The 25,704-nt window shown below is 34.2% G+C and overlaps 1 protein-coding gene across 2 annotated transcripts; it reads right to left on the bottom strand.

Annotated features, from left to right (window-relative positions):
* Positions 1 to 708: 708 nt before the first annotated feature.
* Positions 709 to 21,545, bottom strand: LOC121969886 (autophagy-related protein 101-like). 2 transcript variants are annotated; one of them, XM_042520185.1, is made up of 8 exons: positions 21,374 to 21,545; positions 21,084 to 21,120; positions 20,311 to 20,396; positions 2,401 to 2,496; positions 1,605 to 1,764; positions 1,359 to 1,521; positions 1,057 to 1,155; positions 709 to 992 (listed from the first exon to the last, which is right to left on the bottom strand). In XM_042520185.1, the coding sequence occupies exons 1-7, from the start codon at positions 21,404 to 21,406 to the stop codon at positions 1,074 to 1,076; spliced, it is 657 nt and encodes a 218-aa protein (XP_042376119.1). In that variant the 5' UTR covers positions 21,407 to 21,545; the 3' UTR covers positions 709 to 992; positions 1,057 to 1,073. The 2 variants fall into 2 exon arrangements, 1 of the variants encoding a protein (XP_042376119.1); XR_006108691.1 differs by having other exon boundaries at positions 941 to 992; positions 1,057 to 1,184.
* Positions 21,546 to 25,704: the final 4,159 nt, after the last annotated feature.

The following is a 25,704-nucleotide window of genomic DNA, read 5'->3' as shown; positions in this document are numbered from 1 at the left end:
AAAGATCTGGACTCTATCTCTAATTCTCTTTCCTTTTCAAGAGTTTGTTTTTATCAGAAGCTGAGGTAAACATCTTTATCGAACTCAATTGGTGCCCTATTAACTTTGTTATTCCACATAGGTTGCTCAACGTCATCGTCAGAAATCTTATCAACAATGTACACCTAGGAGGTAAATTTTATGGATCAATTATCACGAGAACCAAAGATTAAATTGTAGATAGGATATGAGAAAAAGTAAAGAAAAGCCTAGTGGTTATCATCCAGTTTCTTTTTTTTTAGTTACCAAAGTTATATAATTTTTTTTTTTTCATTTAACAAAGAGTTTTGATAGCCGATAACGCACTGGAACCAAATCTTCTCGATTATTAATTGGCAAATAACAAATAAGGAGAAGCAAGTACGATGAAAAGACATTTTAAAGAATCGATACGCCTTTCAAAATTTATAAACCACTCTTTAATCATGTAGCAAAGTTCAATGCCCCCAAGATTGATATTGATAGTATTTGAATTGTCCTTATGAAAAAACTAATTTATTTTATAACTCATGAGTTATTTCTTGAAGAAACTCTTGAACTAGATCTTTTTATTTTTCTCCATTGGATATTACATAAAGAGATATACCAACATGAATTGTCAAACACATTCTAGATGGGAAACGCAACACTAAAAGCACAGGAATGACCTGAGATGGAGGACGAGCTAACTCACTGTAAACAAGTTTAAAGACAATTAACATTAGGAAATCAATATTTACACGTCCCGTTCTAAGTCACAAGTCGATACTGATAGCCATACTCAATTCTGAATCGCAAGTTAACATTGATAATCACACTGAGATGCGGGCATTACTTGTACAGGTATCTTTCATGTAACTGGCGATGCTGTACAAGATTACATACTTGGAACTTAAAGAAAGATAAGTCATTTTTCTTCAGCAACACCACTTAGTAAAAATATTAGAGCAACCTTCTGCTAGCCACAATAGTTTCTGTGACAAGAACAAAATGCTTGAGATAACTAACAGGATGGCAACATGGATTGACAAAACTTACATCTACACAAGCTATAATCAACTGAGCATGGATGGATGCCCAGTCTGTAGCATCCTCTTGAGAACATCAGCATGCCAACCGAAGGAAGAGTCTGATGCACTGTGGAACATGTTGAGAAAAGGTGTCACCTGGAGATCGAGATATGTGTAGAATTTACTTCACATAATATGCATGCTGAAGTGAGAGATTAGAAAATATAAAGATGAATAGTCATGAATTTACTTCACATTATATGCATGCTGAAGTGAGAGATTAGAAAATATAAAGATGAATAGTCATGCATATTTCAATGTAAAAGGCACCTTGGGGTTGAGATCTCATATGGAAATGAAATGATTTCAGAGTTCTGAACTGGAGGAATGTGGTCTTTCTTCTCATTCACAAATCTTATTATTTGAAATAGGACTTCTCGTAATGATGATTCTAAAGCAGTGCGTCTTGAGCTGCCTTCTTCAGATGTGTTCTCTGGAATCATATGATATTCAAGATTAAACAAATGGATCAAAAAGGGGGGAAACTCGTTAATTTTAGCAAAAGAGCATCCCTACCTCCGGTGCTTAATGGTGCTTTCGAATTGTGAGGTTTAGTATGTGATTTAGGGTTTAAGACATGCAAATTAATATACCACTGCTCCCAATAAAAGCGCTCAGTTCTGTTTCCAAACCATGAAGCATGCTTGTTTTTGACTTCATAGAAAGACAAGCATATCTGCACCAATACACATCAAAGTTTAAGAAATTAACCCAATTCCAAATTAAACAGCAAGTAACATTTATCTACCTCCTAGAAAAGAAATTGTCTTTAAACCAAGAGAATACTTGGCTTTATAAGCTCTTCCAAACATTTATGATTTATTTTCTGATATTTTGTTTGCTTTGGCTCCTTTTGGTTATCTTATCTAACTGAATTTTGATTTGATTTTTTATATTGTCAGGGTCATAATCCACTGGGAAAAAAAAAGACTGGGGCTTCAACTTTTCAAATAACATAGAAGACATGCCGGAAGACACCTTCAGATATGTGACATGGATAGGTAAATGGTTAAGAACCCATAGCTGCAAGTAAAATCAAAATAAAAATGGAAAGATCCAGAATAAATTTTAAATGCCAAAAATAAATAGCTGGCAATCTCCTGATTTGCATTGTCCTTCCTCACATTGAAAAAAGAAACTAATAAAGGTATATATACTAGCTCATGTTTCCACATAAAACATGGATAAGAAGATTATGGAAAGATCAAGAAACTATTTATCATGTATTTCAATAACCAAAAAGTCAAAATGAAAAGTGAGAATAGCACTGCAGTAACTGTAATTGACAAGCACAGCTCGCTACAAAAGAAACCTGGCTTTTTTTGTTTGGGTGTTTCTCTACCCAAGCAATGAGTTGGTCCGTCTTTTCCTCTATTTTCTTATCTAGTTCATGATCTCCACATTGAACCTGTAAGAAAGCTTCCATAAATTAAATTATCTGCAAAACGTGATCCTCACTAAGCTAAAAGGCAGACAAATCCAGTAAAAGCACAAGATGATGTACATGTGTGCAACACAAGATGTCAACTTAAATGATAACACAATGGCAAGATTCAAAGAAAAGAGAGCGAGACAAGAAATCAGGGGCCTATTCCAATTGCATGCTACAAATAGAGTTCCTCTTATTGGTGTAACATTATTAAGGCCAAGTGCTATAACATGATTTATTTCTCTTGATACTCGTTCCCACAAGTTCAGTAGTTCTAGTCCTTCCACCAATAGACAGATGGTTCCTTCATTAGCTGACGCTTAATGTAATCATTGACCTACTGCAACTATGAGGAAGAATAGGTCTAATACATTATAAGATGAAACCATAGTTTGAAATCTTATGTTGTGTCGCGGTAAGATTACACATACACCATTCTGATAAATAATTGAAATCTGATCCTGATATTGATGGACACAAGTAATCCCTCTTATACCACACATGTTGATTGTATTGATGAATACCTTACCATACCATTCTGATACTCAAGATGCTTTGACACAGTTCAACATGCACCCAGATGAATTTCAATAATGTTTGTTAACTTTAAGTAGCTTATTTCTCCAAAATCATTGTTCGACTATTTGTTAGATTCTCAGCCAGTGTTAAAACTATGACAAATATTCAATGAATGGATCAACTAAACTATTATACTAATGCTAGGTTGTTCCTCGGAACGAACGTATTGCAAGGTCCGACTGTAAGGTCTCGACAAGGACCGCTACATCTCTAGAATTCGGGTGTAGTACTAAACATACAAGAGTTCGCGTTGTAGAGTCAAACTATAACGTATCGGCAATGACCACTATATTTCCATGAGAACTTGGGTGCAGTATTAACAGACAAGAGTTCTCACATCATAGATTGGATAAGAATAAATATGATAGGAAAACTAATAATCTAATATTTGGAACATGGAACATAGGAACCCTCACTGGTAAATCAATAGAGATAGTAGATACGATGATCAGGAGAAAAATTAATATTTTGTGTGTACAAGAGAAAATGGGTAGGCGAGAAGGTAAAACTGATAGAGAACTCAGGTTTTAAGTTATGGTATACAGAAAAGAGTAAAGTAAGAAATGGAGTGTGTATTGTTGTATATAGTTCGTTAAATGATAAAGTTATAAGAATAGTTAGAAAAGGAGATAAAATTATAACCCTTAAGATAATAGTGGCGAAAGAAACTATGAACATAATTAGCGTATATGCACTGTAAGTATGATTAGATTAAGCTACTAAATTAAGGTTTTAGGGCAACTTAGATGAAATATTACAAAACATTCCGCTAAATAAAACGATTTTAATAGGAGGTGATCTAAATGAACATGTTAGAATGAAAAATGAGAAATATGAAAAGGTACATGGAATTATGAGTTTGGAACGAGAAATGAGGAAAGGAAAACTATATTAGATTTTGCGATAACATATGACTTTATATTATCTAATACGTTTTTTTTTAAGAAAAGAGAAGAACACCTAGTCACGTTCAAAAATGAAAATAATAAATCGCAAATTGACTTTCTTATGGTTAGGAAGAAGGGTAGAAAGATTTGTAAAGATTGCAAGGTCATCTTTGGAGAAAGCTTAACTATCCAGCATATATTAGTAATGTTGGATATACATCTCAAATATAATATCAATAGAAAGAAAATATATACGACTCCTAAAATTAAGTGGTGGAAGTTAAAAGATAAGAAGCAAAATATATTTAAAAAGAAGGTAGGAGTACGAGCATTAGGTGAAATATACAGTGGCTCTAATACGACATGGGAAAAGATGGTATCAAAATTGAAAATAGTAACTAAAAATATACTCGGTGAGTCAAATGGACATGCACCACTAAGTAAAGAATCTTGGTGGTGGAATGAGCAAGTATAAGAGAAAATGAAAGAAAAACAAATAGCTTATAAGAAATTATATATTTGTAAGAACGATAAAAAACTTAAAAAATATACAATAACCAAGAAAGAAGCTAAGATAGTAGTGAATGAAGCAAAGAATGAAATTTTTGAACAATTATATCAAAAATTGGATACAAAAGAAGGGAAAAGAGACATTTATAAAATAACTAAAGTGAGAGAAAGGAAGACAAGAAATTTTATCCAAATACAATGTATTAAAGACGAATGTAATAAGGTACTAGTAAATGATGGAGAAATAAAAGAGTGGTGGAAGAGGTATTTTCATCAATTTTTTAATGAAGGTTTAGGTGATCAACTTAACTTAAAAAATTTAAGTAGGTCAAATGAGCATGGAAATTTAAATTTTTATCGTAAAATTCAAACTTCAGAAGTATAACAAGCTTTAAATGAGATGCACAATGGAAAAATCATTGGACCAAATGATATACAGATAGAGGTATGGAAGTATTTAGGGAAACAGAATATTAAATGGCTTACAAAATTATTTAACATTATATTGAAAATGAAAAAAATAACTAATCAAGATAAGTACTCTAGTTCCCTTATAAAAGAAAAAAGGAGACGTACAAAATTGTGCAAACTATAGGGGTATTAAACTAATGAATCATACCATGAAATTTAGAAAAAAAGTAATTTAAAAAAATTAAAGGAGACGACCAAAAATCAATTTGGCTTCGTGTTTGGAAAGTCGACAATAGAAGCTATACATCTTAGACAATTAATTGAAAAATATCTCAAAAAAACAAGATCTACACATGGTATTCATTGACTTAGAAAAAGCTTATGATAGAGTTCTAAGAGAAATTATATGGAGAATTATAGAAAAGAGAGGTGTTAGCGTAACATATATTGAACTGATTAAGGATATATGCAAGATTGTAAAAACCAAAATAAAGACTTCAAGCGAAATAATTGAAGCGTTTCTAATAAAAATAGGTAAGTCCCTATCTTTTTACACTAATTATGAGCGAACTCACTACACACATTCAAGACAAAGTACCATGGTGCATGCTGTTTGTAGATGATATTATTTTGGTAGATGAAACACGTGAAGGAGTAAATGCTAAACTTGAATCATAGCGGAAAACACTAGAAGGGAAAAATTTTAAACCTAGTAGAATAAAGATAGAATATATGAAATTTAAGTTTAGTAATATTAGATGCAATGAGACAATTATTAAGATATGAGATGACGAGTTGCTCGGAACTGAAAGCTTTAGATATTTAGAATCATTTTTACAAAACGATGGAGAGATTGAGAGAAATATCTTATATAGAATACAAACAGAATGGTTAAAATGGAGAGCATCGGGTGTTTTATATGACAGTAAAACATCTCTAAAATTTAAAAGAAAGTTCTACAAAACTTAGACCTACTATATTATATGGAGTTGAATATTAGGCTATGACTCGAACACATGAGCAGAAGATGAGATGAGCAAAAGATGAGAGTTGCAGAGATAAGGATGTTAAGGTGGATGTGTGGACATATGAGGATGAACAGAATAAGAAATGACAGTATTAGTGAAAAAGTCAATTGCATCTATTTAAAGAAAACTTCGAGAGACACGTTTAAGATGGTATAGGTATGTATTTAAACGACTAATAAATGCTCTAGGCGATGTGAAAACACGCATATCAAATGAGGAAGACCAAAAAAGACTTAGCAATAATAAAACAAGATAAAATTTATTTAAGTATAGATGATGATATAGTAGGAGATAAAACTCAATGGTGTAAAAGAATCCATATAATCGACCCCACCTAGTGGGATCAGACTTGGTTTTTGTTGTTGTAGCAGCTATAATCTTCACAAGTCTCGAGTGAACAAAAGACTATAAGAGTAAAACTTATATCAAATCACCTTATAACATATTGAAGTAAAAAGTGAGCGAAACTATTTTTTAATTCAGCTATATAATTCAATTGACATGTAGGCATGTTATAACATGAGCGAAACTATAAAAAGTAAAAAAAAACCTAAGTGAAAGTTAAATGAGTAAAATGGCATGTTATAACACATGCTGAAGTTGCGTATAAGTACATTACGATACAATAAAAATTAAATTCAATTGACATCTAATTACTAGTATTACTTTTAGAAATAAATAAACTGTGAAAGATTATTATGAGTAAGACTTAATTAAGTTTACCTCACCATGTTTGTCAACACAACATAATGCCGAAATTGTACAATTCCATTAAAAAATTGAAGCTTCAGCACAGAATCACTATAAATCTTAAATGAGATAAAAATATGTTCGAAGTTGTAAAAGATAATTATAGTTATAAGATTTGAATCAACTCCGATGGAGGGGGAGGGGGACCAAAGAATATTTTGGACAATGAAATAAAATTTTATTTACTTGATGTGAATATTACTGCTACGTTTTATGAGTAAGACTTAATTAAGTTTACCTCACCATGTTTGTCAACACAATATAATGCCGAAATTGTACAATTCCATTAAAAATTGAAGCTTCAGCACAGAATCACTATAAATCTTAAATGAGATAAAAATATGTTCGGAGGTGTAAAAGATAATTATAGTTATAAGATTTGAATCAACTGGAGGGGGAGTGGGACCAAAGAATATTTTGGACAATGAAATAAAATTTTATTTACTTGATGTGAATATTACTGCTACGTTTTAGATGCTAAGTTTCAATGGTAAAAACAATGCATCATTCATAGAAAAGGGAGTGAGTCAAGACATCAGGATCCAATGGCATGATTGTTGGATTTTGAAAGATGCCCTAAGACAATTGCCTTATAGTTTTTACTATTTATTTGATAAATATAGATTCATTATTTGAGTGCGTATTCTCTATGTGTATGATTGGATCTTAAACTCCCATACTGAATGTCCGCGATACAATTCATAGCATGAGAGAACTTGTGATTGGATCCTTGTGAGTATCTTTACATGTGCAATTATGAATGTATTGGAATATTCCCTAGTCGATGAATTGATGAGTTCGGACATCATCGATTCTGATAGACTAACACGGGTTATATTCCCTGGTTCGGTCAAGCGGCTATTTTCTCACAGGCTGGAGACATTGGGATGTCGAGAGTTAAACGTGGATGCTAGTTGTGGTAACTAGTTCATTGGAATAACCTGCTGTAAGACTTCATATGATTCTCTACGTATATAGATATGTCAATGAAGCACTTACTACAGCTCGAGTGCAAGTTTCCTTCAACTTGAGATATACAAGTTACCTTGGTCATGGAGGCTTATACTTTGACATCTTAAACAAGCATCTCATTGAGGTGTAGACCCAGGGTGATTGGATATAAGTCGAAGTGCCCAAAGATGTTTGGATAGCCCACAGAGGATTCACCGGTCCTTGCGAGGAGACATAAACCCGATGACGACTCGTTAGGATTATTACTCAAAGTCTTTGGTCAAAGCATCACATATTAAGAGTACTAGACTCGTAGACACATGTCGAAGTAATTTAAATCCGTAGAACGAGGAAGTATTACTTGGGCTAAGTGTGACGTAATCAAGCCTAATGGGAACTGACACATAGACTATGTCCTGAACCAAGTGGGTATAAGACGAGTGAAAGGAGCATAGCACGACTTACTGTAGCTACTGAAAGATTTGGAAGTGGTTCCGAGATCAACCTATGATTTTTCGGTTAATTGGAGATCATGATGTACTACTAGGTGTCACTATGATCGTTCCATAATTCATGGTTAATTATGAACGATCAACATAATCGGAAACTTATAAGGTCACACGCACTACGAGTTTATCTTAGAGACATAAAACAAGTTTGAGAATTGAATTCTCAGATCGAGAGGGATTAAGTTTGGTTAGACCAGACAAAGGGCAAATATTGAATCAGAATGATGCAACGAAAGCACGGATGAGTCACGTATTTTGAAGACGAGTTGGACACTCTAGTTAATTAATGAACTAAATTGGTTTGGTTCTTAATTAAAAGAGATTTGGTTATCAAACCATGAGATTTGGTTTTGAACCAAACATAGTTTGGTCTTGAACCAAATTTGAGGCTTATAATATGGATTGCAGGTTAACGGATATGCGTTTGGATTTGATCCAAATTCAATAAGAAAATTATATATATATAAATTGTTATATACATATATAAAGGGATACATATAGAAATATATATAAATATATTGATATTTATATATAGATATATATGTATGTTATATATATATATATATATATATATATATATATATATATATATGTATATATAGAAGAAAAAAATGCACAATGAGGAAAAAAAGATTTTCTCGCACGCATTTTTTTTCTCTTCTTCGTTCTCACACCGCCAATGAAAGGAAAAAAAAAAGAGGTTTTATCCTTTTTGCATCGCCACCGCCACTCAACTTCACCCGCCACTGAAGCAGGCCGCTGGAACTCCGGAGCAACGTCGCTGACCCCAAGCCGCCGACTGCAGCCAAAGAACCAACGAACAACAGCCTATGGTTGCTGTCCCGCGGGTGTAGCCACCGCCGTCGGGCTTTGCTACTGTTGTCCAGGGGAGATCGTCGCCTATTTGAGGTTGCTGAACCTTTGCCAAACTTGTTGCTATAGAGGTACCACCGTCCATAGCTCCTGTCGCCGCCTGAGGAGCAACAATTAGTTGCTGCCACTGATCACACCTTTAGTGCTGCTGGCAAAGTGTTGCTCTGCCCGAATCTTGTTGTGCCACCGTTGCCCAAAGTCCCTGTTCCGGCCAGCAAAGATTGCTGCCAGAATCTGCCATCGCTAGACCTATTGTCGCTTGCCGGCGGAGAGGTTCCAGCCTCCGGACAAGAGCCACATGGTTGTTGTCCATCTCATTTGGTATCGCCTGGTTGCTTCAAGCCGCCGAATACCAAGTTGAGTTGTAATCCCTCTCTCGGATCGAACCGTCTCCCACCTTTAGCTAGTACCGAAGCGGAGATAGGACTTGGACTTATTGAAGTCGTCTCGAAGATAGCTCGGCGTAAATACAAGTAGAGGCGAGGCTCATGCGTCGCTTGGTTGATCTTCGTCCCACTCCGGATCATCCGATGGAATCTTCTACGCATCATCCGTTAGGTATACTTAGTGTAAATTTACTTTCTGTAAAATTTTAATTATGCGATTATGTCTGGCATGTTGTATCCTTGTATGCGTGTGGTGCGTGTGATGTAATAATTAGGAATTATTATTGTTTTTATTTTCTGCTGCGCATGTTTACGAAACGTGTTTTAACACGCACCCGCATCGAGCATATCCTAGTATCAAAGCCTGATCATGTTTCGACATGATCGTAAAATTATTTTACGGTTCGTAATTAGTGTTGTAATTAATTTTGAAATTTTTTTGGAATCATTAAGAATTTTCTATTTTTGGAAGTTTACTAAATTGTTAGAAAATTCCTTTTTTAAAAAGTTTCTGAAATAATTTTAGAAAATTAAATTTAGAAATATTTTGTTACTTTAGAAATTATTATTTATAGAATTTTAAGAAATATTTCATTTTTGAAAATTTTCCTAATTTGTTAGGTAATACCAAATTTCGAAAAATTTCGAAATTTCTTTAAAATTTAGATTTGATATATTCTGAATTAAATTATAAAAATTATCTTTTCTAAAATTTTTGGATTTATTAAAATATTTCATTTTTGGAAAATTTCCTAAATTGTTAGGAAATACCAAATTTGGAAAGATTTAAAAAATCATAAAAAATCCTGATTTGAATTATTTTATAATAAATCAAGAAATATTAATTATTTATTTCATAAATGGTTAGAAAATTAATTAATTTAAAAAATTATTTCTAAAATAATTAAAGATTCTTGATTAATAGAAAGATTCTAAATAAGATATGTAATTAAATTTAGAAATTGGTTTTCTAATTTAATTAAATAAATCTTGATTTATTTAAATCAGATTTATAACATATTTTTATTTCCAAAATAGAATTATAATATACGTAAATTTATGTCACGTTCATGTCATATTATATGCCATGTAGATGCATTAATTATGATAGGATTAGATTTTGTCATGTATGCGATGTGATTAGATCTTGCTATATGTGTAATGTGTCATTCTATGTTATACGTGCGATGTGTCATGTTATCATTTATGTCATGCGTGTGATGCCATGTAGTTAGTAGATTTGCATGATGATGATAAGACCTAAATCTCTTACATCAAAATATTGAAACCTACACCTTCTGTTAATATGATAAGAATCAAAGTTTAAGTTCTTTTTTGAGTTGTTGGTCAAAGTCAATCTCAACCTGAAATTAAATATGATCAAACCATAGAGATACATTTTCATGATTAACGGGTCGGTTTCAAACTTGAAACGTCGATTTATTGTGCCAAAGCCATGATCAATGTGGATAGAGGTGAAGCTGGGTGATATGCATTTGATGTATACTTATTAATGGGTTAACAATCCGATGTTTATGCGAAAATCAATCAGTTGCTAGCATAATGTGATAGTTGCATATAAGTAATATGCAAACTTGTTACCTACCGCTATAGCTAAGAATGACTTATTGGCCAAAGTCGAGGTTATTCTTATCTATAGTGGATATCAACCACTTGGAGAAAACTTACCATCTCTCGAATTCATAGTAAGGGCTGTTGAATTCGAAAAGTAAATGGATTTCGTATTTATATGTAAATTGTTTACATTTACGAAATAAAATCATCTTTCTTAAACATGCTCGATTGTGTATTTCTAGATTATTAGAGTTAGAATGTTTTCTTTGATTTTGCGCTCAACTATGGAAATAAACAAATTGACTGGGCTAACTCCAAAGGACCCATATTACCATTGTGGTAAGATGTGACATTGGAGAAGAAACAGCAAGATTTATTTAGAGTCCATGAAGAAGAGAAAAAGACATCCAATGTCCTATCTCCTATCTTCGAGATTGGATCTCATAGTATTTCTTTAAACACTTAGGTATTGGATACCGAATATGCTTCACATATATGTAATGACATAAGTATTGGATACCGAATATGCTTCACATATATGTAATGACATAAGTGAGCTAAAGAATAGTAAACGATTAGATAATCAATTAGCTTCCTAAATGTGGTATTGTCATCTTAGTCATATAAGTAAGAAACACGTATCCGAATTACACTAGTATGTAATTTTTGGAATTATTTGAATTAGATTTATTTAATACAAGTGTTTCATGCTTAAAAGGCAAGATGACATAATTATATTTTATTTGAAAAGGATGAACAAGAGTATGATGGATTAGGCCTTGTATATACCGATGTCAACTCATGCACAAGGAAGTTATAACTACTTCATCACCTTCATCGATGATCACTCACGATTTGGGTATATGTATTTATTGAAATACAAGTCTGAGGCTTTGAAACGATTAAAGGGTTTAGAAATGAAGTTCATTGTGGGTCGATTCCTGGACTCCAAGACGGTGATCAGCCAAGTTCAGGAGCTTCAGGTGATCTTGCACAAACTCCACTCAAAAGGGATGGTTCTGAATGAAACCTTCCAGGTGGCTGTTATCATTGAGAAGTTGCCTCCCGGCTGGAAGGACTTCAAGAACTATCTGAAGCACAAGCGGAAGGAGATGAATGTGGAGGAACTCATTGTTTTGACTTCGCATCGAAGAAGACAACAAGAGTTTAGAGAGAAAACTATTCTCTCAGGTTACTATGAAAGTCAACGTGGTCGAGCACGATCAAAGCTCGAAACGGAAGAACCAAAGGAGGCATCAACAAAAAGTTCTCTGGGAAGTGCTTCAACTGTGACCGAGTGGGTCACAAATCTTCGAAGTGCAAGAAGCCGAAGAAGAAGCAGGAGGTCAACCTAAACGAGAGACCAGAAATGGACGACCTTTCGCAGTGGTCTCAGAACTGAACCTGGTCAGTTCAAACCTGCAGTAATGGTGGATCGATACTAGAGCCACCAGACATGTGTACTGCAACAAGGAGCTGCTCCACAACTTCGAAGAAGTCACTAGAGACAAACTGTTCATGGGGAACTCAGCAACCTCGGACATCATGGGTCAAGGAAAGATGGTGCTGAAGATGATCTCGGACAAGGACCTTACTCTGAACAATGTGTTGTATGTTCCGAAGATTCGGAAGAATCTAGTGTCCGAATCACTGCTAAGCAAGCATGACTTTCGCATTATTTTTGAGTCGAACAGAGTTGTATTGTCCAAAAATGGAGTGTTTGTAGGAAGGGGCTATGTATCTGATGGGATGTTTAAGCTTAATGTAATGGTGATTAGGCCTAAGATAAATAAAACTGAAAGCTCTTCCATTTATATGCTTGAGTCTTCGTGTTTGTGGCATGGTAGACTAGGACATGTTAACTACGATGTGTTGTGTAGATTAATTAATATACAAATCATACTTACATTTCACCTTGACCCAAAACACAAGTGTTAGATTTGTGTTGAAGCGAAAATGACAAAGTCATCCTTTCAACATATTGAAAGAAATAACGAATCACTTGACCTAACTCACACTGATGTGTGTGACCTAAAAGGTACGCCAACACGTGGTGATAATAAATACTTCATCACTTTTGTAGATGATAACACAAAATACTGTTATGTGTATCTTCTTAAAAGTAAGGATGAAGGTATAGAAAAATTTGCTCTCTATAAGACTGAGATTGAAAACCAACTTAATAGAAAAATTAAGGTGGTTCGAAGTGACCAAGGCAGTGAATATGTATCACCGTTTGCTGAATTATGTGCTGAACATAGGATCAGACACGAAACAATAACTCCTTATACTCCTCAGCAAAATAGAGTTGTTGAGCGAAAGAATCGAACTCTAAAGGAGATGATGAATACTCTTCTATTAAGCTCTGGAGTGCCAGAGTCTATGTGAGGGGAAGCTGTGTTAACAACTAATTACCTTTTAAATAAGTTGCCCAGGAAGAAAATAGATAAGAGCCCTTATGAGTTGTGGAATGAAAGACCACCGTCCTACAAATATTTACGAATGTGGAGGTATCTTGCTAAAGTGTTGGTGTCTGATCCGAAAAGGATTAAGATAGGACCAAAGACTGTTGATTGCATATTTATTGGATATGCACAAAACAGCACTGCGTATAGATTTTGTGTGTATGAGTCACACATACCGAAGATACACAAGAACTCGATAATCTAATCGAGAAATGCCTCATTCTTTCAGAAGCTGTAGGCTCTTCTGATGGACCTCACTGGAGAGAGGCAATTGCATCTGAGATAGAATCTATCTTGCAAAATCACACTTTGGAACTTGTGGATCTTCCTCCGAGAAGTAAACCACTAGGTTGCAAGTGGATTTTCAAGAAGAAAATGAAGTCAGATGCCACGATTGATAAGTATAAGACCAGATTGGTAATCAAAGGATACCAACAACGGGAAGGCCTTGATTACTTTGATACGTATTCTCGGTGTCGAGAATAACTTCCATTAGAGTATTGTTGGCTATTGCCACTCTATGGAATCTCGAAATACATCAAATGGATGTAGAGACTGCCTTTCTAAACGGGGATTTAGAAGAGGAAATCTACATGGAGCAACCTGAGGGATTTTCTGTGTCAGGACAGAAAAACAAGGTATGTAGATTGGTGAAGTCATTATATGACTTGAAACAAGTACTAAAGCAGTGGCATGAAAAATTTGATAATGCCATGAAGGAATGTGAATTCAAGATCAATGAATGTGATAAATGTGTCTACATGAAAGTCATAGAGAATGACTATGTCATCTTATGCCACTATGTAGACGACATACTTATCATTGGAAGTAATGATAAGATAATAAAATCCATAAAAGGTATGTTGAGCTCAAGATTTAATATAAAAGACATGGGCCTAGCTGATATAAAATCCATAAAAGGTATGCTAAACAAACTCACAACTAAAGGCAGTCTCGACTAATCCATTTAAGATATGGGCTAGTTAAACCCTCAGTCATCTTATTTAAAGCTATGAGGTTGTCCTTCTTATGTGAAGAGAACTGTATCAAAGTAGCTAAATGCTAAGTCTGATAAGTGTCTATTAATTGGATTACCTTAAGGAAACTATGGGTTACCAATTCTAAGATCCCTTGAAACAAAAAGGATGTTTATTTCAAGGCATATTGTATTTCTAGAGAAATGGTTTCTCTTGCAAGAAAACAAGTGGGAGTGAGGTTGAACTAAGAGTAGTTTAAGTGACTCCAATAGACACAAAAGAGACGCTTAAATAAGACCCACAGCTGATTACTCATTGTTGAACCTGTTAATACACCGCCACTTCATAGATCTAGTAGGGCACGTCTAATTCCCGAGAAATATGGATTTCTCATAAGTGAATCGAGAGGCCTGTCACTTATTGTGGATGAGGAGTCTGCTAGTTATAAAGAAGTTCTGAAAAGTTCAGAAAGGGACTCGTGGTTAAGAACCATGAAATCGAAAAAAATGGATTCCATGTATAACCAAGTTTGGAACTTGGCGTATCCACCCGAAGGTATAGTACCTATTGGATGCACAAGAGTTTTTAAGATGAAAAACTGACATGGATGAGAATTTGATATCTCATAAAAATTCATACGAACATTGTGTGTATATAAAGGTTAGTGGAGTGTAATCATGTTACTAGTATTATATGTTGTTGACATATTATTTATAGGAAATGATATGTCCATTATAGTTAGTTAAAGTTTGGTTATCCAAGACATTTTCCATGAAAGACATGAGAGAAACAACCTATATCCTTTGGATTTAGATATATAGAGATTGATCGAACATGTTGCTTAATCTTTAGCATGTGGGAATCCAAGAAAGGTCAAGATTCACCTTTTGAAGTCTATGTGCCTAAGCACATAAGACGAGAGGATTCATATGAGTTAGATCCATTGGCACAAGCTATAGGATCAATCATGTGTACTATGTTACGTACGAGACCCGGTATATCGTATGCTCTAAATGTCAAGAGCAGATATCAAGCGGATCCATGTATGGATTGTTGGGTGACTGTCAAGATAATCCTTAAAACTAAGGATTTAGTCTTGGTATATGGAAGAGGTGATATGATTATACATAGGTATACTGATACTAGCTTCCATATACACAAGGATGATTCCAAGTCCAAGCATGGACATGTATTCACCTTAAAATGTAAACGTAATAAATTGGAAGGGTTCCAAGCCAGAAACGATCTAAAGATGTGCTTCGTCGCTATCATATGATCAAGAGATCATGAGTAGGAATAAAATACAAATTGAGAGAAATTCCCACCTAACAGAACCTAGTGGATCCTTTCATTAAACCTCTACCTCAAAAACGAGTTTTAAGAGTCATGTAGAGACCTACGGTGTTTGGATACCATGGCGATTGACATTAGGCCAAGTGGGAGTGTTGAATTTTGAAGGATGTCCTACGACAATCGGCTTATAGTTTTTGCTATTTATTTGATAAATATATATTCACTATTTGGGTGCACATTCTCTATGTGTATGATTGGATCTTAAACTCACGTACTAAATCTTCGCGATACAATTCATAGCATAAGAGAAGATTGGATCATAACTTGTGAGCATCTTTACATGTGGAATTATGAATGTATTGGAATATTCCCTAGTCGATGAATTGATGAGTTCGGGCATCATCGATTCTGATAGACTAGCACGGGTTATATTTCATGGTTCGGCCAAGCAGTTATTTTCTCACAGACTGGGATGTCGAGAGTTAAACGTGGATGACTGGATGCTAGTTATGGTAACTAGTTCATTGGTAGGGATGGCAACAAGTCCGGGTTGGGGCTGGTTTGACCAAATTCGAAACCCGCCCCACCTCCCTTTGCACCCGCCTCGCCCCGTCCCGTGAACCCGGCAGGGCTGGTCTAGGTTAGACCCGCTAGACCCGTCATATTTAAAATATATTTATTTTAATATTAAAATATTATAAAATAAAATTTTAATTATTAAATATAAGAAAAATTATAATTATATTAATAAACTATATATTTATTATAGATATATGGGTCCGGGGCGGGTCCTGGGTTGTCATCCCTATTCATTGGTGCGATCATTGGTGTGATCTGCTGTAAGACTTCATATAGTTCTCTACATATATAGATATGTCAATGAAGCTCTTACTGCAGCTCGAGTGCAAGTTTCCTTCGATTTGAGATATACAAATCACCTTGGTCATGGAGGCTTATACTTTGACATCTTAAACAAGCATCTCATTGAGGTGTAGACCCAGGGTGATTGGATATAAGTCGAAGTGCCCAAAGATGTTTGGATAGCCCACAGAGGATTCACCGGTCCTTGCGAGGAGACATAAACCCGATGACGACTCGTTAGGATTATTACTCAAAGTCTTTGGTCAAAGCATCACATATTAAGAGTACTAGACTCGTAGACACATGTCGAAGTAATTTAAATCCGTAGAACGAGGAAGTATTACTTGGGCTAAGTGTGACGTAATCAAGCCTAATGGGAACTGACACATAGACTATGTCCTGAACCAAGTGGGTATAAGACGAGTGAAAGGAGCATAGCACGACTTACTGTAGCTACTGAAAGATTTGGAAGTGGTTCCGAGATCAACCTATGATTTTTCGGTTAATTGGAGATCATGATGTACTACTAGGTGTCACTATGATCGTTCCATAATTCATGGTTAATTATGAACGATCAACATAATCGGAAACTTATAAGGTCACACGCACTACGAGTTTATCTTAGAGACATAAAACAAGTTTGAGAATTGAATTCTCAGATCGAGAGGGATTAAGTTTGGTTAGACCAGACAAAGGGCAAATATGGAATCAAAATGGTGCAACGGAAGCGCGGATGAGTCACGTCTTTTAAAGACGAGTTGGGCACTCTAGTTTAATTAATGGTTTGGTTATTAATTAAAAGAGATTTGGTTATTGAACCATGAGGTTTGGTTTTGAACTAAACATAGTTTGGTCTTGAACCAATTTTGAGGCTATTGGTATGGATTACGAGTTAACGGATATGTGTTTGGATTTGATCCAAATTCAATAAGAAAATTATATATATATAAATTGTTATATACATATATATAGAGGGATACATATATATATATAGAAGAAAAAAACGTACGATGAGAACAAAAAAGAAGGTTTTCTCGCACACGTTTTTTTTCTCTTCTTTGTTCTCACGCCGCCGACGGAAGGGAAAAAAAAAAGGGTTTTGTCCTTTCTGCGCCGCCGCCGCTCAACTTCACCGGCCACTGAAGCAGGTCGCTGGAACTCTGGAGCACCGTCGCCGACCCCAAGCTGCCGACTGCAGTCGCAGAACCAACGAACAGCAGCCACAGGCTGCTGTCCCATGGGTGTAGCCACTGCCGTCGGCCTCCGGGCTTGCTGTTGTCATCCAGGGAGATCCTGTTCGAGGTTGTTGAACCTTTGCTGGACTTGTTGCTATGGAGGTACCACCATCCATAGCTCCTGCTGCCGCCCAAGGAGCAGCAATCAGATGCTGCAACCGATCACACCTTCAATGCTGCCGGCGAAGTGCTACTCTGCCCGGATCTTATTGTGCCACCGTCGCCCAAGTCCCTGTTCCGGCCAGCAAAGATTGCTGCCGGAATCTGCCATCGCTGGACCTATTGTCGCTTGCCGACATCGAGGTTCCAGCCTCCAGACAAGAGCCACATGGTTGTTGTCCATCTCGTTTGGTATTGCTCGATTGCTTCAAGCCGCTAAATACCAAGTCGAGTTGTGATCCCTCTCTCGGATCGAACCGTCTCCCACCTTTGGCTAGTAGCGAAGCGGAGACACGACTTGGACTTATTGAAGTCGTCTTGAAGATAGCTCGGCGTAGATACAAGTAGAGGCGAGGCTCGTGCGTCGCTTGGTTGATCTTTGTCCCACTCCGGACCATCCGATGGAATCTTCTACGCATTATCCGTCAGGTATAGGGTTTTGGGTTTAGGGTTTAATTTACTTTTCGTAAAATTTTAATTATGCGATTATGTCTGGCATGTTATATCTTTGTATGTGTGTGGTGTGTGTGATGTAATAATTAAAAATTATTATTGTTTTTATTTTCCGCTGCGCATGTTTACAAAACGTGCTTTAGCACGCACCCGCATCGGGCATATCCCAACAATGATATTACAAAAAAGGTTCTCTTATTAGCATAATATTCCTAAGGACAAATATTCTAACATGATTTGTTCCTCTTAAACCTTGTTCCCTACAAGTTCAGTGGCTCTGGTGCTTCCACCAATAACTAGATGGATAATTGACTTATGAGGGAAAAGAGGTTTAGACTATAGTATATAACAAAATAAGAAGAAAAAACTTGAGATCATTTGGATATGATGACAAATTACAAGAGTTGAATCAATAGTAGGAAGTAAGCAAGACCAAAGAATAAATTAGATAATTTAATAAAAACTATTTAATTGATTTGGATTTTACTAGTGGTTTAACGTTGTACAGATATCAATAGAGGTGGTTAAAATTCATGTAGTCAATCTCAAGTAGTTGTAATAAACATAGTTGGCTTGATAATGATGACAATGATGAACAAATGCCCTAAGGGAGTTTTAGGCTGATCCCTGACCTGTTAGAGGTAGAACGGTGAGTACCTCCATTTATATGAATTTGAAATATTAGTCTATTGCCATCAGCAAATCACTTAAGAGGCTGCTGAAGAACCAACTATAGAATTCTAAAGCATGTAGCCTTTATATCATAAGATGTCTCAACTATGATCTCTTGTAAATTTGTCTTTGATGTCTTAGTTAACATTTAGTATTAATAAATTAGCAAACCTATGAAATTATAAAATTATACATCTTTCACATCCCACATAGAATAGAAAATTGACTTGTTAACTTGCGAGGAACAACCATGGGTACAAGATAATTAATAATAACTCCTCTGTCTAAGCTTATGAATTCCTTTATTAGCCTATAAGTCATCATCAAAGTCTCCCTCGCGTAAATTTGACATTCGTTATGATCCAAAGTCTAACTCAACCAAGAATCATCCCTAAAGAGCATGTGAGACTAACTTTGTTACCAACTAGTACAACCCATATAGATGAGAAAATTGATGAATAGTTTGTCTAGCCAATAGCTTAAAATGCTTAACCCAAGTCAATAAGAACTTACCTATCAAATTGTCAGAATGTTATATTAGCCCACAACTTGAAGAGCACTAACAAAACCAACCTTACATACCTCTTCATATTGATGTAGAACAAACAAAACCACCCTCACACAGAGTGAGAAAACAAAGTGGAATTTTTACTAATTTTAATTTGATCATCAAATGACACACTGCGACATGTTTATAGACTTGATCCTACGAATCTAGGAATAAGAAAATTAGAAAATGCAATAATTACCATTGATTAAGACATTAAGTATCCAAAAAAGGACTAAATACAAAACAATTCAAATTGTTACCAAAAAACTAAAATTGAGTTCAAAATTCAAATTTTGAATTGATTTCCTGATTTGCATCACAACTCCCCAAGTGGGACTAAATCAAAGCACCCACATTACACCCACAAAATTTGATATAAAAATATAGAAACTCAATTTAATAAATGATGGAAGGATGCAATTAGCCATACATATAAAAATAAGAGAAGATTATGTAGTAATAGAAGAGATCACAATATATGTCGAGCTAATGTGCCAACAATCTATCATAATGCTATTGTACTTATTCAGATGTAACAACCAAGTAGTTGAATTCCTACATATTCTTCAGTAGTTTGCAAAAGATCTCTCTTCAATTAGCTTAACAAATAGGAAGGATAGCAAAAATACTCTAGCAATTAAACAACTCAGATAAAATGCACAAACTTACATATGTGATCTCAAAAAGTTCACACTCAATATCCTTGGGTCGAACAAGTCCCAATGCTCTATGGAAGACAATAGTGTGTAATAAACCTGAAAAAGTATATAATAAATCATACAAGACACCTTCAAATGCTGGCAAATAAAAGATGAACGGACAGAAGCGAAACAAATTGTACATATTACAATTTTATAGTTAGTAACATTAGAGTGGCTACAATATTCTCATAGCACAGAATAGAATGTGGTATGGTGTTGATGGAAACCCTATAGTCAAAATAAATCAAAATAAAAAGAGATACTCTCTTTCAACATCTTACCCTAAGACTCTTTGTTACATCAAACCACAGTTGAAAATATCAGTATCAGTCAACAACAATAACAACAAGCATTATTCAACTAGTTGGAGTCGGCTATATAAATCATTCTATACTATTGGGCTCTATCTCCTATTATATCATCATTTATATTTAATTAAATTTTAAATATCAGTATTAGTAAAAAGAAAAAAGAAAAAAAATTCAGACCATGGCCTTATCCTGCATATACATGAGCATACAAGCAAGTATATAGCATTAGTAGTAATATGTGCCTTGAAATTTGCAACATTGGTCCATATCCCTTGTCAAATGACAATCATGTATCCTGTATCTAGAAATTTTTTGAACTACACAGATAGAGTTAATACACTGAAACCAAATTGTACTTGTGCAGCACTATTCCTGGAGTTAATTAAACAGCGCAGATTCTATCGCATAAACTGAGAAGTTAGTAACTTACAGCGAAGCACCTCTCGGATCTCTAGCGGCTCCACCACCTGAAACCATCATGATTTACAGTTCAAAATGAAAGAATTCTAATAAAAGCAATATCAAACAAAAAGAGGCAAATATTTTACAGATCCCTTAAACAAACGACGGAGGAAAAGTTGATCTGAAATCAAGGGCGACCAAATCAGAGCAAATATGTGAGAAAACTGAGGGTCGTTACAAGTTAACTGATACCAACATGCCGGATGGTTAGAGTCAGACAACTGAATCCAAATTAGGTCAAGATGAAAAAGGGCTAACCAGTTCCTTGAGTTGGAAAGTTTCGCAGTTCATGAGACCTCTTCTTCCACTTGATGTCCGACACGCAGAGGGTACAAATTGGAAGCCAGAACGGAGCAATCGAAGACGATCGGATTTCGTCGTCGCCTGTAGGTTTCCAAAAGATGAAAGGAAATAAAGAACGAAGGATTGATTATATCTCCACGCAATAATTAAAATTAAAATTCGATACAAATACAAAATATACAAACATTATAACTAATATCTAATAAATTTCAATTTTTTAAAAATAAAAACAATATTCTATTTTTCATTCAAAAATATTTTTATTTTATATTATTATAGTGACTTTATCCAAACAGCTACAATAATGTTAAAATAAATTTAAATAATTTTAAAAAACATTTTAATATTATATATGTAACAATTTTAATTTATATTATAATAATTTTAGTTAAAAAATTATGAAAGTATAAAATCAAATTACTTTCAACATGAAAATTGAGATGATGCATTTAATATTTTAAAATTAAAATGTTCTTTTGATTTTTACTCTTATTTATTTTTTTTATATTTTACAAATAAATGTTTAAATCTTTATTGTGCATCCTTTTTAACCCATCCTGTTTCCCAAAAAAGAAAAAAATTGTTTAAAAAATCATGGGAAAAAACTACAAAATAGATTCTATATGATTACATGAATTCAAATTTTAAATTTTTATTTATTAAAATTATAGATAAAAGATTAGTGAAAATTATATTTCAAAAGAAAATTAATTTTTAAAAAAATCGTATTTAAATTTTATTGTTCGAGTTTTTCATTCGAATTATCTCAAGGAGATATATAGAAAAGCAGTAAACATTTTCAATGTGCTTTTCTTCTATTTATAAAAAGCTAGAAAGAAAGTGGGAGGAGAGAATTCTCTACCATAATAGGAAAGATATAATAAAGGTTACATATGATGAATTAGTGTTGGATAGTAAGTACAATTTTTTTAAAAAAAAAAAATCTTTTGTAAAATTACGGTATGTAACATAATAAAGTGAAATGAGAAAGATAAAAAATAAATCTACTTTTTATTTAGTTTGGAGCATTTGATTACTTCTGCTTTAAGATTAATGATAGTCTATCATTTTTATTAGGCAATCCACTAAATGATAAAGTGATATTACAAATATGAATATAATGTGTAACTAAAATAAATATACTGATAACAATGAATATAAGAAGCGTAGGTTATTAGAAGCCTCCCGGTGTTGTAGTAATCGCAGTTTGCACGAGTAGTGAATCAGCGTAGTAGAAAATCAGAAAACCGAAGTTGTTTATGGTCGGGAGCTCGTGGGCTTCATTTATAAGTCTCGTTCCTTCGACTGATAAAGGATTCCGTCAACTAACCTATCCGTCGACTGATCACTATATCTGTCGACCGATCATCTGTTACTACCTTGTTTGATGTGATCTGATCAATTTGATCATGGAAATCTCGTTGTTCCGTCGATGGAACATAATCTTTTCGTCGACTGAACCTTGCTTTCCCTTTTTGCTCAGATTTGATCCGCCCAATCCATGAGATCACATTATTTCATCGGTTGATCAAACTTTATTCGTCGACTGAATAATTTTTCCTTTTATGCTCTAATTCAAATTTTACTATTCTAATATTTCATTGATCCGTCGACACATGTGTTCCATCGATGAAACCTCATTTTCTGCAAAATAATGTTAATAACATAAACACTAATTACCCTGCAAACAAAATTAGAACATAAACTTACAAAGTAAGATTAATGCACATATAGTATACATGAATGAGACAATAATGACTGTCTTGATCTCAACTTAGAAACTTCCTTTGGTCTCTTCAGTTGGATCAGTACCTAAGGTTTGTCCCTAATGGGGCACAACCTCATTGTACTCCCTCCAAGAGCTTATCTCACTCACTTGCCAAACATCTGGTCATCTAGACCTATTTAGACTTTCTCTACTCAATGTCTGATCGTCTGATCCACTAAGATTTTTCCTGCAATACTAAATTAGCACAACAACAAATAATAGTAATGCAAAATAGTATTAGTAAAACTATACTTAGATTTATCAAAATTTGTTGGTCCAATCGACTGCGTAGATAGATCGGAAACCATTCGGTTACACATAATTGGAGTTCACTTCTCCAAGGCTTCTTATTACCTAAAGTGTTAGTATCAACCCTAAAATTAATTATAAGATGATTGACAAGGGACATATTATATCATATATTATTAGTAAAAGACAATGTTTATAGTTATTATATTACTTCATATCTGTGCTAGTTGAATAAATATAATAATATTTTAGGGTAGTAAGTTTTAGTCTACATCATATCATATATATATAATACTATTCTTAACTATTTTTAGTTAAACATTTATATACAAAGGCAATATTAATGTGTTGAGACTAGTATGTAGGTTAATTGATGACTTAATCTCACAAGTCATGGATACAAGACATCAAGTGGACACATGAGTATATATTAGAGAATATGTACTAAATAGACCTGCCATGAGAATGCTTTATATATCATTATATAAGTCATAAATATTCTTATAGTGACTATTAGTATAAATAGTCCTTAGACCTGAAGTCTCTACGGTTTCCTACATAAGGAGTTGTGTATTTTGATATCAACAAATGTCACATATAATAATATGGACTATAAAGTTGATTATTGGGTATGTAATAATTTATGCGGAATGATGTTAGTGATATAGATGGAATCTATTCCTTCTATATGACGGAAGTGAAATTTGTGGGTCCCTTGATTAAGTAGGACTACTAAAATGCATTGTCATGCTAAAATTAGTCAATATGAGATATTGAGTTCATTGCTTAAGTCAGTCTATTTGGATATCAAGAAACACAAAGATTGATAAGAAGATGATACGGTCTATGCATCATAGATCAATCTAGATATCGAGCATAAAATGATTGAGTTATATAAGATAATAGACACAGACAGCTTAGGTCGGATCTCGACATTCACATCACTTGAGTAGTAATAATACATTAATTGCTAGATGTCGCTTATTCCTTATGTATCTAAAATGATTTTAGGAGCACTGCCAATGTTATGAAAACCTATTGGGTCACATATAAAGAACATGTTGACTTGGAGATTAATTTATTGTAGTTTAACAAAAATTATATGTATTTGAGCCTTAATTCTAAAATTGGTTTTGAACCTTATTATGACCCAACCTACTTATAGAACCCACTAAGATAAACACTAATAGTCATCGAAGAAGATGAAAAGTTCATTGGATAAGATGAAGAGTTAGTGTTTTCTCTTCTTTTAATGTCACCTTAAATAGCCATAAAGAGGCCAAGAAGGTGAAGAGATATCTGTGTCTCTTAGATTGCCATGGTATATATCATTCTAGCAAGATGATGAATGGTATGTGACTATTCATTCTTGCTCTTCCATTTTCTTGTGTGAAGAGTGAGCTCTCTAATTTTTTACTTGCTCGTGTGGGTACCATAGAGGCGCGGACATTCTAATCGCGTTGAGATCTACTGAAGCATAAGTGTTTCCATGATTATTCTGTTTACACAATAAAAGTAACAATTTGATCAAAATGTATATTCTGCATTTGCTTGGATCTCTGGAGGAATCCTTTTTTTTCACTGTGTTTTTAATTTGTTTATCATTAAAGATCCATATAGTGGTATTGGAACCACTTGCAAATACATTCTACATCTTCTTTAATATTTGATATAAATTAATGAATATGTGTTTATTATGATTTACTCAGAATGATTTATGGATGGTTTTGACGGGTGTTATTTTTTATTTATCTATAATGAAACAGTTTATGTTGATCAAACTATAGTGATTGTGGAATCTTCATATTAAATATAAATGCTTGCTATAATTTAGTTTCATTCGACGAATCATAAATCTTAGGACCCTATATGGTTTTGCCATATAAATCGTTAATCGGAATGATAATAAAATGATGTATAGATCTTTTACATGTAATGTTTGCCATGGTGAATGGTTATGACTCATTACCCAATTTGATTGGATTATATGTATGTGTTGTAAATTCATAATATGGTCTACGTGTTATTGTTGGGTTATTCGGACCACGAAAATCGCTTTTTCGCGTCGCGGAAACCCCGAAACCCCGCCACCGGATCCGTGCGAAGATTAAAATTTCAAAAACATTACGAGTACGAGTTTCTTACACTAGTTCTAAACTATATCTACAAGGAAGAAAGGTTATACCCTTGATGCGAAGCCCTTCGCAATCCCGCTCGTCCTCGGTTCGCTGGATCTCGAAAGTGTCAAAGTAAACACTTCTCTATGTGT

The sequence above is a fragment of the Zingiber officinale genome, chromosome 4A (genome assembly GCF_018446385.1).
Source record: "Zingiber officinale cultivar Zhangliang chromosome 4A, Zo_v1.1, whole genome shotgun sequence".
Lineage (NCBI taxonomy): Eukaryota > Viridiplantae > Streptophyta > Magnoliopsida > Zingiberales > Zingiberaceae > Zingiber > Zingiber officinale.
This window is presented reverse-complemented; position numbering and strand designations above follow the sequence as displayed.

Excerpts from the sequence above, each read along its gene's own strand:
- LOC121969886 (XM_042520185.1), bottom strand. The coding sequence starts at position 21,406 with ATGAACTGCGAAACTTTCCAACTCAAGGAACTG. Across the intron at positions 1,765-2,400 it reads ACCCAAACAAAAAAAGCCAG|ATATGCTTGTCTTTCTATGA; the intron begins GTTTCTTTTGTA and ends GTATTGGTGCAG. Across the intron at positions 1,522-1,604 it reads AGCACCATTAAGCACCGGAG|AGAACACATCTGAAGAAGGC; the intron begins GTAGGGATGCTC and ends ATATGATTCCAG.